At 50.0% G+C, this 14,306-nt stretch overlaps 1 protein-coding gene across 1 annotated transcript; it reads left to right on the forward strand.

Annotated features, from left to right (window-relative positions):
- Window positions 1–3,546: 3,546 nt before the first annotated feature.
- CYTIP (cytohesin 1 interacting protein) lies at window positions 3,547–14,031 on the forward strand. Its single transcript, XM_038182228.2, has 8 exons — window positions 3,547–3,806; window positions 6,155–6,204; window positions 6,420–6,474; window positions 8,694–8,796; window positions 8,933–9,026; window positions 9,332–9,401; window positions 11,564–11,630; window positions 12,325–14,031. The coding sequence occupies exons 1-8, from the start codon at window positions 3,642–3,644 to the stop codon at window positions 12,795–12,797; spliced, it is 1,077 nt and encodes a 358-aa protein (XP_038038156.1). The 5' UTR covers window positions 3,547–3,641; the 3' UTR covers window positions 12,798–14,031.
- Window positions 14,032–14,306: the final 275 nt, after the last annotated feature.

Genomic DNA, 14,306 nt, shown 5'->3' on the forward strand with positions numbered 1-14,306 from the left:
GAACTGAAATGCACTTTGTTTGTTTTCAAAGGCACCCGGCAGGGTGAGGGTGAGCAGCGAAGAAGGAAGAGGCTTTGAGTCACCACATCCCTGCATTACTCAGCCTGCTTCAGGCACTGAGCTATTGTCACCCTTGGGGTACAGATCGCTCTGCTCAGGAAAAATGGGAGAGCTTTCTCCCCTCTCATACTTTCTTTCCCTTTTCCCCTTTTCCCCTTCTTCCCTCTCTCCCTCCCCTTTTTCCCCCTTCTTCCTTTTCCTTCCTTTTTTCTCTTTCCTGAGCAGGCTCCATGGGAGGAGGTGGGAGATGCCTGAGCTGCCAGCACGGGCAGAGCATGGGGTAGCTCGTGAGGTGAAACTGGGATGATAAAGAGGGAATAATGACTGGAAAAACATGAACTTCCACAGAACTTTGAGCTTGGGCCACGAAGTTTTTTTTTTTCTTCTTTTTTCTTTTTTTTCTTCCTTCCCTCCAGGGCATTTGGTTAGTTTGTAAATACTTGCCAAACACAAAAACATTTCAGTGGCCATGTTTTAAACTGGTTATACTAAATAGTACTAACGGTAATTCAACCACTGGCTGAAGAAAGAAATGACGTTTGTCAAGGTCCCCAGGGAGACGCAGGTGGGCACCGTGCTTCTCACAGGCATTCAGTATCACGAGGGCTAACTCCACAGAGCGTTACAGCTCATTCATTACAAGAACTCCTGAAAATAAAAATCCTTTCATTTGCCATTGTATCCCAAAGCCTTGTCAGTACTTCTTTAAAAGTGGAAGATACTGTGTTCCTGCCTGCTGTATCACATGCATCACCTGCAAAATATGGGGTTTATTTGGCTTTCGATAGATGAGAATTTTGGTCTTGGGAAACAAAAGTTTTGGTGTGCTGACAGCCTTATCTTTCAGGGTTGACATAAAAACCTCCCCCAAAAGCTGGGATATGTGCACCGTTTAGCTGCAGAAGCCCATGCACATGGCCCAGGAATCCAAGCCGCAGGGCTGGGAGGCAGCACGACGTGTCTCGCAGTCAGCAAACGTCAGCAATGCGCTTGTGTCTTTTCTTGTCATCCCTGTTTTTGGAGCATAGGAAGGAAGAGTCTCGATTGTTCAGTGTTACCTGGAGCTTAGTCGTGCAACTTCTGCTGGGCCCAGAGGAGTGCTCAGGTTGCTCCAGCTGGCAGGGCTGGCAGAAGGGGCAGACCCCCTGCATGTCCTAGGAGATGCTCCAATTTTGACAAAAATGACTGGTGCAGCTTAAGGCCATGGCAGCTTTTGCTTTTACTTCTCAAACTAGCCATTGTCTTTAGTGAGCATATGATAAATGGCAAGATCAGAATTCCGGGTGTGTCAGGCAGGTGGAGGTCTGCCAGGCTGTGCGGGGCAGGCGGGTCAAAGCTTTGGCTGGTGAACCATCGGTGTCACCTGGTGGTGGTGGATGCCCCCTGGCAGTGTCCCCCAGCCACACGCTGTAACTGCTGCTGCCAGCCCGGTTCTGGGAGAGGTCTGTTTGGTGGAAAAAACAAGAGAACAACAACCAACCAAAAAAACAAACACACACACACACACAAACAAAACAAAACAAACAAACAAAAAAAACCACCCTGTACTAGGAGTTATATTTTACTTATCTTTGAGTTTGAATGGCCCATCCTACCATGCTCGTGGTTTTACTTACCCTGAGATTCTGCTCAGATCCTGGTGTGATTTATAGTGCTTCACAGTCCAAAAATGAACTTGTTTACAGCTTAAGAGGAGACACTTTTTTTTTTTTTTAATGCTACTTATTTTAAGAACTCATACCACTTCTTTCGTAATCCTTTACTTCAAAGGTTTTATTTTTTCAGCGTGTGAACGCTCGCAGCCGCAGCCGGACACCCATACGTGCTCCTCCTCCGCAGCCACTTGTGAAGGCAGCGTGCTGGTGAAGGCACACAGAGCAGCTCCGAGCTGAGGTGCTGTGACCGCTCATGTCGGGCTGCACCCAGCCTCCACAGCACCAGCAGCAAGCAGAGCTCGCTCCAGCGCCGCGCTGCTGCACCCCTGCCTGCCTCGTCCCCGGGAGGGACTCTGTGCTGAGGGTCACAGCTCCCCTCAGAGCTTCAAATGCCAGCTAGGCTTAAGTGTGACACACTCAGTTCCTTTGTAAAGTTATTTTCCCTGATATTTGTCCAGCCTTCTCAACTGACAAATCAGGTTTCCAAGTGAGTGTGCAGATGTGCAGCCCACCACTCCTGCTGGTGCTGGCCACCAGCAGCTGGCAGGGGCAGCGGGCTCCCATCGGCTCCAGAGCGGCCCCGCAGTCATGAACTGGGGCAGGGAGGGGGCTCTGGGCTCGCTGCCTGTGGCCCCAGCTGCTCCTGGGCTGCCTGTGGGGCTGGCAGCCAGCACAGCCAGAAGAGCGAGAGGGCAACTCTGGTCCTCCCGGGCTTCCAGTTCTTCTTTTGAACCACTTCTCTATCGCCAAAGGGAAGCAGAGACAGACACTGCTCTGTGTTTCCTCCCAGGCTTGTCCGTAACACCCACAGAGCAAGCAACCCACCTGAAGGTTATCAATGCCTCAAGGGTGCTAACAACCAGGCTGAAATGGACTGCAGGTTGCAGGATAACTGGGGTGAAAAAACAAAACAGCCTCAAATTCCACAACAGTCCTGAGTCCTCCCAGATGTGTTTGCTGCTGAGGTAAAACCTTTCAAAGAAAGGAACCTTGTGCAAAGCTTGATTTTAAAGCTACTGCACCATGTCCTGCTGGGGGAGGCATTGCCAAGGTGCCGGTTCCACCTTGCTCCCACGGGGCACCCTGCTGGGGCATCATCACACGGTGTGCACAAGGAGGCACGGTGCTTCTGCTGCTGCCCATCGGTTCACCTGCATGCGGCCCCCGTGGCTCTGCCTCGGCCCCCAGCCAGCACCGTAACAGCCAGCGAGGAGCCGTGGCAAGGAGAGCTTCTGGCCACACTCATCCTGCTTGTCCCTTGGTTCTGGGGCAGCACCTCGTGTCCCTGTCCTCCGTCCCCGTGCTTTTGTTGCTGTTTGCTCACTAACCCCCTTTGCTGGGTGAGTCACCGCTCCTTGCCGAAGCACCAGCGCTCTGCTAACAACACTGCGGAGCACGAGCAGAGCAGTGGTTTCAGCTTCTACTTTCAGGCTATGGGCTGAAAGTAGAAGAAGTTCTTGCTTCTCTCCCTGTGGCTGGAAAGTCACACATCGACATGGCTGTCCAGAAAAAACATTATTTTCCTGTCTTTGCCAAAAGGTAATTTGAGCAAAGCAAGGGATGGCGAGCAAGGGAAAGAACGAGGAAGCTGAATTCAAGCAAGTGTCTAAAGCAAACAGTTGTTTAAGGACAAACTATTGCAGAAAGTAGAAGCTGTTCAGACAAAATTGTTACTGTGCGCAGGAATGGAAAAATTAAGCAGATTTCTGTAGCTGCCAAGCTGAGTTCTTAACTCTGTTGTGAGCACAAAACATGCCGAGCAGCCCTGGTGATCTGCAAGAAGAGATTTATGTAATGTGCACCTAAACCACAAGTCACATGGCCCGCTTTCCGTTTTCATACTTGTTGATCGCTCAGAGTGCGTATCTGAGCTCCCTCGGACATGCCAGCGTTCAGCAATGCCTCTTTAGGCACCCTTCCGCTGGCATGTCTTTAAAAAAGCTCATTCAGCAAAACCAGAACGCCAGCACTGTGGGCTTCGGTGCGGGGCCGGCGTGCGCGCCCCACGCAGAGCCGGGGCCGCAGATGGACAGCAGGCGGCTCCAGCACCTGGCCAGCACGGTGGGCACGCTGCCGCGGGGCCGCAAGCAGGTAGGGCACCTCGCAGCCCACACAGCCCTGGGGCACGAGCTGGGCTGCCACCAACACGGGGTTTGCTGCTCAGTCCCCCTGTGCCGGAGGGGTCGCCGCGGGCTGAATGGGTTTTGGGGCTGTCATGAAGTCTTTCCTGCAGTGACCTTGCAGGGTGCTCTTGAGAGGAGATGCGGGAGGAGGCTGACCACAGGCGCCTGGGGGCCAGCAGAGCTTCTGCAGCTGGTACCCTGCCCGGGCTGCCTCTCTTCTCCATTTGCAGCTGTGCTGTGAGGCACAGAGGCTCCTGCTACTGGGGGTACCCTTAAATCTGGGTTTGCTTCAGCATGGTGTCCTGTCTGGGCTTCCCTTTGTTCTGCATCTCTGGCAGGGAGCTGATGTATCCTGAGCTGCTTCCTCCCAAACTTTGGAGTATTTTGCTACGACTATTGTAGCTGCTTTGGCCGTCTGTTTCACTGTGTTTTTCATGCAGAACAGTAAAATTCTGTTGTTTTCAACCAGAGTCCAACAAAACTCTTTTGCTGCTGCTGCAAATTGCCAGCTGAGCAATTCTAGCTTGTCTATTTGTCGAGCGTGAACACGCTTAAATAGAAAGCGCTTGTAACAGATAATTTCAAAGTATTATCAGAAAACCAGCACAGTGTCTGTGCACTTAAGGCTTTGCTTCGCGCAGTACCAGAGGCGCACTCCATCCATCTCGTTGTACAGGCCTGGGACGATAAAGGAGAGCCAGGACCAGGCAAATGCTGGGAGTGCTCACTGCATTGGTTCAGCCACTGCCAGCGGTGACAGAGGAGCACTTTGCATGGCGATTGCTCCAGATGTAGAGATAAACAAATGATAATGGCCGTGACGCAACTGTGTGTGTGTTAAAGATAAATTACAGCACGTACGTTAGGCATGGGAACTGCTCTGCAGAGGCCGTGCCGAGTGGGGCTGAGCAGCCCGGCTTTAGGCCTGCAGTTAGCTCTCCCACCTCATGCAGCTTCTTACTGCAGTCTCCTTCCTCTCCTCTTCTCTCTCCAAGTAAATGCATATTTATGAAATGGAGGTTTTATAGGTGGTCTTACAATGCATGACTTTATACCACTGAAGCCTGGGATGCTTTATGTATCGATAATGTAATCCCTTATTTGTTGTTCACTAAAAGTGAAGGGAAGAATTGATATTTAGCACTGATCCTTTATTTTTTTTTCTCCAGACCTCTTTAGTCACGGGTCTGCCTTGCCTGAAGCAGGGATGCCAGGTGCCTGTTGCCATGGCCATGCATCAGCTTGGAAATGCTGTGTGGCCACTGCTAGAAACTGCTGAGAGCTGCCTGCAGTTTCTTAGCGTGTGTCTGTGCGCTTTCTGCTTTTTCTTGTAGGTGTTAAGTTTATAAGTGCCCACAGATTTTTAGGGAAAAGGTGTGAAAGAAAGGTGAGGTCTTAGCATAACATAAACATGAGTTAGGCACCATGTAGGTAATGGTTACAGTTTTAATGGAAGTGATGGCAATCCCTGGCTTTTAGTCTTGGAGCCTCACTCCTTTAGAGTTTTGTGTGCTAAAATACGATGAGAGCTGCATCCCTGAAGCCCTACTGAATGCAGGGTTTCTCTTCAGTGGTTGTGCCTCTTGTTCTCCCAGTTTCTACTGTCTTGAGTAGTTACACTGATTTTTTTCAAGTAAAGGTGGGACTGGCACTGCAGTACTGTCTGTCAGTGAGGATACTTTGATCTTCACTGGAGGAGAACAACTGAATCGATATTATTATGTACCAAAAGTATCTTTTTTTTTTTTTTTTTTTTTTTTTTTTTACTCTGTAATGTTAGCACCTCAGAAGTGCTTCATTTTGCATTTAGAAGGTTGGAAAAAAATGCAAGAGCTCATTTTTCCAGGGCTTAATTTCCAACATAATAAAAATACACATGAATTCCTTCAACTATGGCCCCATGCAGGTGAGTGCCGTGCTTTGCACCAGAACGTGCTGTGGCTGCCTGCACCTTGCTGCCAGCACTGAAGAGGGCTCTGAGAGTGGTGCTGAGTGCTCTTGCAGTCCTGCACTTGGCTCTGCCTGACACTCAGAGCATTTATGCTCGCATTTGACTGATGACAGTTTTCTATTTTAAAGTGCAGCCTTTTATCTGAAGTTGTGCCCCGTTTGCTCACAGTTTCATCGTGCTGCATGTGTTTCAGTTTCAGAAAGCCTGCAGAGGCTGTGCAAAGTGGGGAGATGCTTGTCCTGCCCCTGATTTTATCTCAGGGCAGGGCTCCGTGCCCTGCGCCTCCTCCAGAGCACCTGCTGTAGGGAGAGCCCCACGGACCTGCGAACCTACTGACCCTTTTCCTCTCCCATTTCTGGTTGCAGCTCGCTTTAACCAGATCCAGCTCCTTGGGCGACTCCTCCAGGCCACAGAGGTAGGAAGATTCCCTTCTGTAACAGCTGCGTGTTTTGGGAGAAGCGCAGCCCGCCAGGCTAGGGCCCGGGGAGCGCGGTGGCCCCGTGGCTGTGGCTGCGAGCGAGGCGTGCTGGTGGCCCTGCCAGCACGGAGCGGGGCAGCGAGGGGACAGGACCCTGCTGGAAAGGGAGTGCGCCCCGGGGCTGTGCGTAATTCTGAGTGTTTTCCTTACAGACACCTTGTCGCTATATTCAAGGATGACAAAGAGACGTTTGGGTTTGAAATACAGGTAAGGCCTAAATGACGAGTCAATTCATTTGAAAATAAAATCTGGTGCAAACTCTCAAGTGTCACATACTCCAAATTATGCTAATAGAGCAGCGATGCAGAAATGGGAGGCATGTCTGGTGTTTTTTTCATAGCAAAGGTCATAGATAAGAGTTTCTGACCTGTCAGAAGTCAGAGCACTGAGAGCAGGAGAAATCCCAAGTGTGCAATGGTAACATGTTCTTTTCTCCCTAGCTGAATATTTTTTAGAGAATTTTGTATGGAAATATTTTTATATAAAGAGATAGAGATCAAACAGCTCTTTTCCTAAAAAACACCTTGTGCTTGCTGTACAGGCAGTGTGGTTACTGCCTCAGGGCACAACTGAGGGTGTGAAATAAACCACATGGGAACATCTGCAGAGCATATGAACAACGCATTTTGAAGCACCCTCAAGGAAGCATTAGGCATCTCCGCTGAGCCACACGCCTCTTCTGTGAGAGCAGGAGCTGTTCTGTCCCGGCGGTGCATGAGAACACCTCCCACGCTGCCCCTTCACTCTCGTTTACTGCTGCTGCAGCGCGGCGTCAGAGCACTTGCCCTTATCTATGCACAAAGGGAAAACACTAACTTCAGTGAAATGAGTGCATTAGGAAAAACCTAACTTTTTACGATTTGGTTCTGTGACTAATGAATGTGGAAGTGTTCAGCTCAGGAACAGTAGAGAGCTTTCAGAAGTGAAGATAATTGAGTCAATTATTGGGCTTTTGTATAAATTGTCAGGGTGGATTTTCATTATATGTGACATTCTGATTAAAACTAATTGTTCTTGGCATATTTCTTCCTGAACGTACATTCAGTGTAAGCATTTCACTAGAAAGTCCAGGCTCTGAAAAGACAGCATCTGTCTGGTACTAAAAATAATCCATTATTTAGAAGTTGCAGTTCCATTACTATAATTTAAATTTAAGCAAACCAGAATAAGACAATGTGAAACTCTAGGTCCACCATCTGCAGGGAATTTATGAGAATTACAGCGATGGCTGAGTGCCAGAGTTTCTCGTGAGCTGCTGCTTCTACTAGGACTTCCCACCCGTGGAGCCTGGAGGCGAGGTGGATGCAGCATGGATCTGTACGTGCCCAGATGTTTGCAGGAAGGCACTGAGCCCCATGTCTCTCCCCACTCTGCAGCCACCTAGAACCTAGGTATCTGCTCCAAAATAACTGGCCTGCTGTATTTTCTGTATCGAACGTGAAGTCCTTCAAAATCCTTGTGTTTCTCTTGGAGTCCTTAGTTTAACTGAAAGTTTTACTGTTGGTCTCTAAGTCTGAAATCACTGAATTAGTGTAATTTAGCCTGATAAACTCTGAATTCATTCCAGTCTTCATTCCTATTTGTTCCATGAGGACTGAGAAATTTGAGAAACTAACATGACTTCTTATATCCAGGATAGATTTGGCTGTCATAGGTTTTCAGGAACTTCAGCTTCAGTATTAAAACTTGGTAGAGGATGTGGCTGAGTACTGATATTTGCATGTAACTAAAAAGACATTTCCTGTCATGGTAAGGATTGCTCGGGTTACATCTCCTAGTTTAGCATTTTCTAAATGAATGTCAGAGTTGATAATCAGATGATGGATTTTGCTTACACTTATTTAACCTAAATTTAAATGCGTAACTCAAAAACGGAAAGCACTTTTTAGGGGGAGGAAGGCACAGATGTAGATAATGAGTTTCAGAGACAAGAAGAGCAAAAGTTGGTTAATCTTTTCAGTTGTTATTGTTAACTGGTCTGTCTGGCAACACCTGATGGCTTACTGCAGCATTCACATTGAGGAGGAGTCTATTGTTTGAAAAGCCAAGGCCATGCCCTGCCATGTTGTGACTGGGAACGTGAAATTTCCTTCCAGTTGTGGGGAGAACCAGAAAGCAATTTGCATCCCTGCTAATAGATGTTCTTGACTGAAGTTACTGAGTTTTTGATAATGAATAATCAACTTGCTTTAAAACTAGATTTTGCAAAAACAATGTACAGACATCTGTCAGGTGCCTGCTGTTCTCTAATCATAAGAAAGCTATTTCTAATATAATCATATCATATAATCTGATCAACACAGCCTTCCCATTTTAAAAAGGTGTAAAAAGACTATGAAAACAAATTAGTCTGGATGACAGTATTTTAAGTATTAAATTGCTATCATGGCTTTAATGTTGGTGACACTGTTGCTTTGTTATTACAGACTATTAGATTTCCAAACCAAAACGATTACTCCTTGGAGGTATGCACTTGTGTCTGCAAAATTCAAGAAGAAAGCCCTGCTCATTTATCTGGCCTTCAAGTTGGTAACTATTAATGTTTGTTTTCCCCACTATGGGTGGCCCTATCTTGCTTTTTATCCCCATTAGTTTTACGTTAGAGAAAGTGGAAGGGCTACGTATGCTGAAGATGCTCATTATAGCCTCTGCTTATCTCTAACAGGTGATATCCTTGCCAATATCAACGGAGTGAACACCGATGGGTTTAGTCACAAGCAAATAGTAGACTTGATAAAGTCTTCAGGGAACTATTTAAGGTAGGCACCCGTCCTCCAGAGTGTTTGTACTTTAACAGTCTGTCCCACTGGAAGCCAGGAAACCTTCTCGTGCTATCCAGCAGCCCCACACTGCCCCAGACGCATAGGTCTGTAATGTGTGTGTCTCTTGCCCGCACCATGTTTGCCCCTCTGGCACCAACGCCACTGTTGCTGGAGTCAGCTGTCGAGGAGAGGTGATGGCACACGGGGTCTGCCCTGTCCCACGTGCGTCCCCTCCCCGAGGGCACCGCGGCACCACGTGCTGCTGTGGGGCCGCCGGTACCCAAAGCGCCTCTCCCTTCCAGGCTGGAGACTGTCAACGGGGCCATGTACCTGAGGAAGATGGAGCTCGAGACCAAGCTGCAGCTGCTGAAGGTAATGCGGTGAGCCGATTCTGTGCTGCGCAGTGCAGAGGCTGCTGTGGGTCTGCTGTTCGTGGGGGTGGCCGGGTGGTGTGGCAGGGGGACGGCACCCGCGTGCCCTCTGAGCTGGCACTGCCAGCCACGGCACCTCCAGGGGTGGTGCTGCAGCTGCCAGGTCCCATGGGTGCACGGGGACGGATGGTGCCAGGACTGCCTGGACGGAGCACTCCTCCCCGAGCCCCTGGGTGTTTTCTGAATGGGCTTGAGTGTTCTCTGCCTGGGGCGCTGAGCTTCTCCACCTCTTTCCCTGCCCTGGTTTAGGGAAGAAAAAACGTTCATCTTGACAGCATTTCATGGCCTTGTTTTGAATTAGGTCAAATGATGAAAAAATGATTAAAAAAAAAAAAAGAAAGATGTCTGATAGCTTTGACCTCTTCTTAAATTTTGTCAGACTAAAAATTAACGAGTGCTCCAAGTAAACAGTTAAATTTACAAAACATTTTGAAAATGTCAAAACATTGTGTGTAGAAATTTTGGAGTATTTTTCCCCCCCTCAAATATCAAATTGTAAGATTGATGAGGAACCTTGATCTGGTTGGCCCTGAATTTATGAGAATATAGCACAGGGCATGGTAGCTTGGTATATGATTTTTATGATGTAGCTGGAGGTTTTTATGACGTGCAGGAGGCATGCAGGGGCATGCATTCGCCCTGCCAGCCTGATGGAGCTGCCCAGCTGAAGCCTCTGGGAGGTACTGGCACCAAGAGGACCTGCTGCAACACCCAGGGGAGTTTGCGAGGACAAAGTGCTGGCTGAAGCGGAGGCACTGCTCTGGCAGTGGCAGTGGTGCCAGCCCCAGTTTGTGCTGTGGTGCTCCCAGTCCTGCTCAGCCCCACTGCCACTGGACCCTGGCTGCTGCCCACCTGCTGGTCCCAGCCCCACTACTGGGAGAAGCCGCCTGGGCTGCTCCCTTAGGCAGCTTCACGAAATAACGGCACAGTCACAAGACACAGGCTGCTTCCCATTCCAGAGAACTTATAAAACCCAAATCTCCTGTGAAATGCTCTGCTTTCGGGTTTTAGAAAACAGTTGTTTCCCAGAAGTGCCAAATCTCGGCAATGAGAGTTCTCGCAGTGCAGAATTTGGGTGTGGGCCTGGCCCTGCGTGATCAGGAGTGTGGTGGCAGTGGAAAGAACCTACTTTCGGTCATGACTGTGTCTGATGTCTCACCGCGGGACGTGTTCAGCAGCTGGAAGCCGTGTAACCACACCAGGGAGCAGCGTGCTGGCAGCAGCGAGCGGGAACACGTACCGTGTGCCAGTTATTTGGGGAGCCCAGCTGCTAGTGAGGCCTAACGAAATGGGAGAAACCATCACTGGGAGGTTGCTTTGCTTGGGTCCCAAAGGGGGCAAAGTATGTCTTTGTCCAACTCCCCAGCACCGCTGCCCCACAGCAGGCACGTCGTGGCGCTGGGTGCGGGTACCACCAGCCCTGCCCTGCAGCCGCGGTCTCCCAGAGGCAGGAGGGGAGCACGGCGGTGTCTCAGGCCCTCCTCGACAGCAGTCACTGTTCCCGTATTGCAGGGGAGGCTGTCTGGGTGCTGGATGGGTGGCAGTGCTTTACCCTCGGGGGGCTGTGTGTGTGCTGGGTTGGTTTTTCTGAAGTGTGGAGCAGGGGAGAAATGTGCAAGGAGTAGCAAGATTGTCCACGCAAGCTGAGCCTGGGCACTTTGCATGTATAAATATGACAAATCAGGGCACCTAGCTGCATGTTTGAGGTGGCACCGAGTTCATGCAGGTCACTGAGGAAGCACCTACTCCAGGCAGAGGTTAACCTGGCTGGTTTTGAATCAGTTGCAGCAAAAGATCATCTGCAACAGAGGAAAAAAGTTAGGCGTTGCTCATTGGTAGGATGGTTTGTCAGCACCTGCAGGCTGTGAGGACAGTCGGGGGGATGTGTTCCCAACTGTAGGATTGGGGCACTGCTGACCGCAATGTGCCTGTGCTGCTGGAAGGTTCCCAGACTCCAGGACAACTGCTGTTGTGCTGGTGAGAAGGGGGCGCACAGATACTTCCTGTAGGTGAAGCGTACGGCCTGAGAACCCTGTCTGTTAAAGTGTTCTAAGCCTCTCTGAAAGCGTGTGAGTGACAGGTACTCCTCTTTATCCTTCACAGAAAACTCTGCAGCAGAAATGGGTGGAGTTCCGCTCCTTGCACTTACGGGAACAGCGCTTGCTGCATGGTAAGTCGTCTTTTCCGGGTCGGAAACCACAGCACTGCTGAGACCTTCCGTGGAAACTCGGGCTGATCAGTAGCAAGCATTCCTTTAACCTGATTTTCATTTGCTTGCTTTTTCTCCTGTTAATGAGGGCACGGGGCTGGCCCACGGGAAAGCTTTTTTTTAGTGACTAATGAATTTGGATGCTGCTTTGCTGATGCAGACTGAAGGCTCTTTGCATCAGTTCTAGGAAACGAGTTTTGTGTGGGTTGTAAGGTTTCTTTTCCATTCTCTTTTTCTGGACTTAAAAACAAACAAACAAAGCCCTCCCCTTGCTTACAGGTTGCCCTGGGAGCAACTTTGGTTCTGCATTTTGAGACAAGGCAGGGGTAGAGAGCCCCACACGGCTGGGAAGTGCGGGGTGAGAAGGGACACTGGGTGTGATCCTCCCTGTTCCCTTGTGGCGAGGAAACACCACAGCACCCCTCAGGCTGCCCCGGCTGTGGGAGGGTAGAGGGGAAGGGTGAAACCCATGAGAGACACAGCTGATGGCCTCGGCTGAATAGAGGGATGGGAATGGCCATGCTGACCTCCCTGCAGCGCTGTTTTGGGACAGCTGCTGTGGAGCCTGAGGACATCTCTGCTTGCACAGGCTTCCAGCTCTCTGGCCTTGAGCAGATGCCATTGAATAATGCTCCTCCTTGACCTCTGCTTCCAGGAGAGGTGAATGACAATGCTCTGCTGGACACACTGGAGCTGGAAGAGGCCAACTTATTTGGTGGCTGTGGCACACCGGGACCTGTCTCTCCGATCAAGCCTCGCTTCTCCAGCGAGAGCAGCTCCCGAAGCCGGCTGAGCTCCATGACCATCGACAGTGAGGACAGCTTCTACCAGAGCAGTGCCTTCGATGATTCTGCTGCAGAGAGCCTGAGCCGCCAGTCCAGCATCGACGACGAGTGCTTCTTCCCCAGGGACGGTGACGGCGCGGTCGGGAGGTCCTCCCTGCGCAGGAACCGCAGCATCAGCCTGGCCAGCAGCGGGTCCATGTCCCCCCTCTGGGAGGGAGGCAGCTGCTCGAGTAGCTTTGGGACACTCCCACGGAAGAGCAGGAGATCAAGCGTACGAAAGCAGCTTCTGAAATTCATCCCAGGCCTTCACCGAGCGCTGGAAGAGGAAGAAAGTCGGGTCTGACAGAGTGCATGCTGTCTGTGATGTCTGGGGCTCTGCTCAGGAGCCTGCAGCGGGGCCAGGGACCACGCTCTGCAGCCCACCTGGAGGCTTGCGGCGGGTCAAACCCAAGGCTGCATTTGTTCCTCTCCTCACACAACCTTATGGTGGGACTGATGGTATTTAAAATCTCTGGGGTTTTTAATTATTTTAATTTTTAACCAGAGTGCACTGTGGACGTCTTCATTAACATGAAAAACGACTAACTCTGAGATGTGAAGAACCTCTGCAGAACTTCCTCAGCATACTTTAGTGTTAATAATGGTTAATAACTGAATGCAAGATTTGTAGCTATTTATTTCCTGTTACTGAAGTCAGAGTCCTCAAAGGTGTCTAATAAACCAAGCACTTCCACTAAAGCCAGCGACAAAGTCCCATTAGAAATGGGATGGAGCCTGGAGCTTACGGCAGACCCCAGGGGAGATGTTCCAAGATGAAAACAGGCTGGTGGCAGTGACCAAACCAGCGAAGGGTGCGGTGGGGCTCTCTGGAGCCCTGTGGAAGCCACAGAGCTTTTCTGTGCAATTCCTATCGTGCTTACTCGAAACAGCATGTTCTGTGCTGTGTCAGCTCAGTGACAGGTCATTTCAGCGCCGGGTGTCGTCACCATCACCCCTTGAGATTACTGTGATCAAATCAGCTTACTGGAATTTTAGCAGGTTGGAGAAAATGCTCGTCAGCATGCAGTAGTCTAAGCACACAGTTCAGGTTAATTTGACCTCTTTAAGGTGAGCGGAGCAGAGGATTTCCCCCAGGGACGACCAGGGCTGGCTCTGGTGTGGGTGCAGGCAGGCGCTGGCCGGGGTCTCCCTGTGGGCTGGTTTTGTTCTCCACCCCACAGAGACCACAGGCAATGAGGGCTCACCTGACAGCTCTTATGAGGTGCTATAATAAATATGGATATAAATGTGAAGAAACAGAGGACTTTTATTTTCCTCTCAGGCAACACAGAAATAGGCTGTTAGGCCAGAGCAAGCAGCCTAATTGTGTTTTCCAGGTACAATTGGAAGAATTTTAAATGTAATTTCAATGCCTTGTGTGCCTCGTTTATCTGTTGACCGAGAAGAATGTGCAGCTGTTTGCAATTCAGATATTGCTGTGGCAGGATTTCCTGGTCTTTTCAGAAACCTCAGACTGAAACCGATAGCTTTCCGTGGAGACAAACCCCAAATAAAAACAGCCTGCTACTGTCCTGGTACTCCTGTAATCAGTAAACGTTGCTCTGCGGGCTGCTGGAGGCCCGGCGGTGAGCCCCCGAGGGAGGCTCAGCCCCAGCACCTGGGCATGGAGCTGGGCTTGGGGCTGATCCTCATCAGACGGGTGGGCTGGGGCCTGGATTCACCATGATTCCCCTCACTGGAGCTCATTTCTGGACACCGAATTTTTGGCCTGTGATCCACCTCAAGAAACAGCTCTGCTTTGCCAGTCATGGTGGCAGAGACAAGAAAGAAAAGCAGCGATTATTTCCACGTG

The sequence above is a fragment of the Anas platyrhynchos genome, chromosome 7 (genome assembly GCF_047663525.1).
Source record: "Anas platyrhynchos isolate ZD024472 breed Pekin duck chromosome 7, IASCAAS_PekinDuck_T2T, whole genome shotgun sequence".
NCBI classification, from domain to species: Eukaryota; Metazoa; Chordata; class Aves; order Anseriformes; family Anatidae; genus Anas; species Anas platyrhynchos.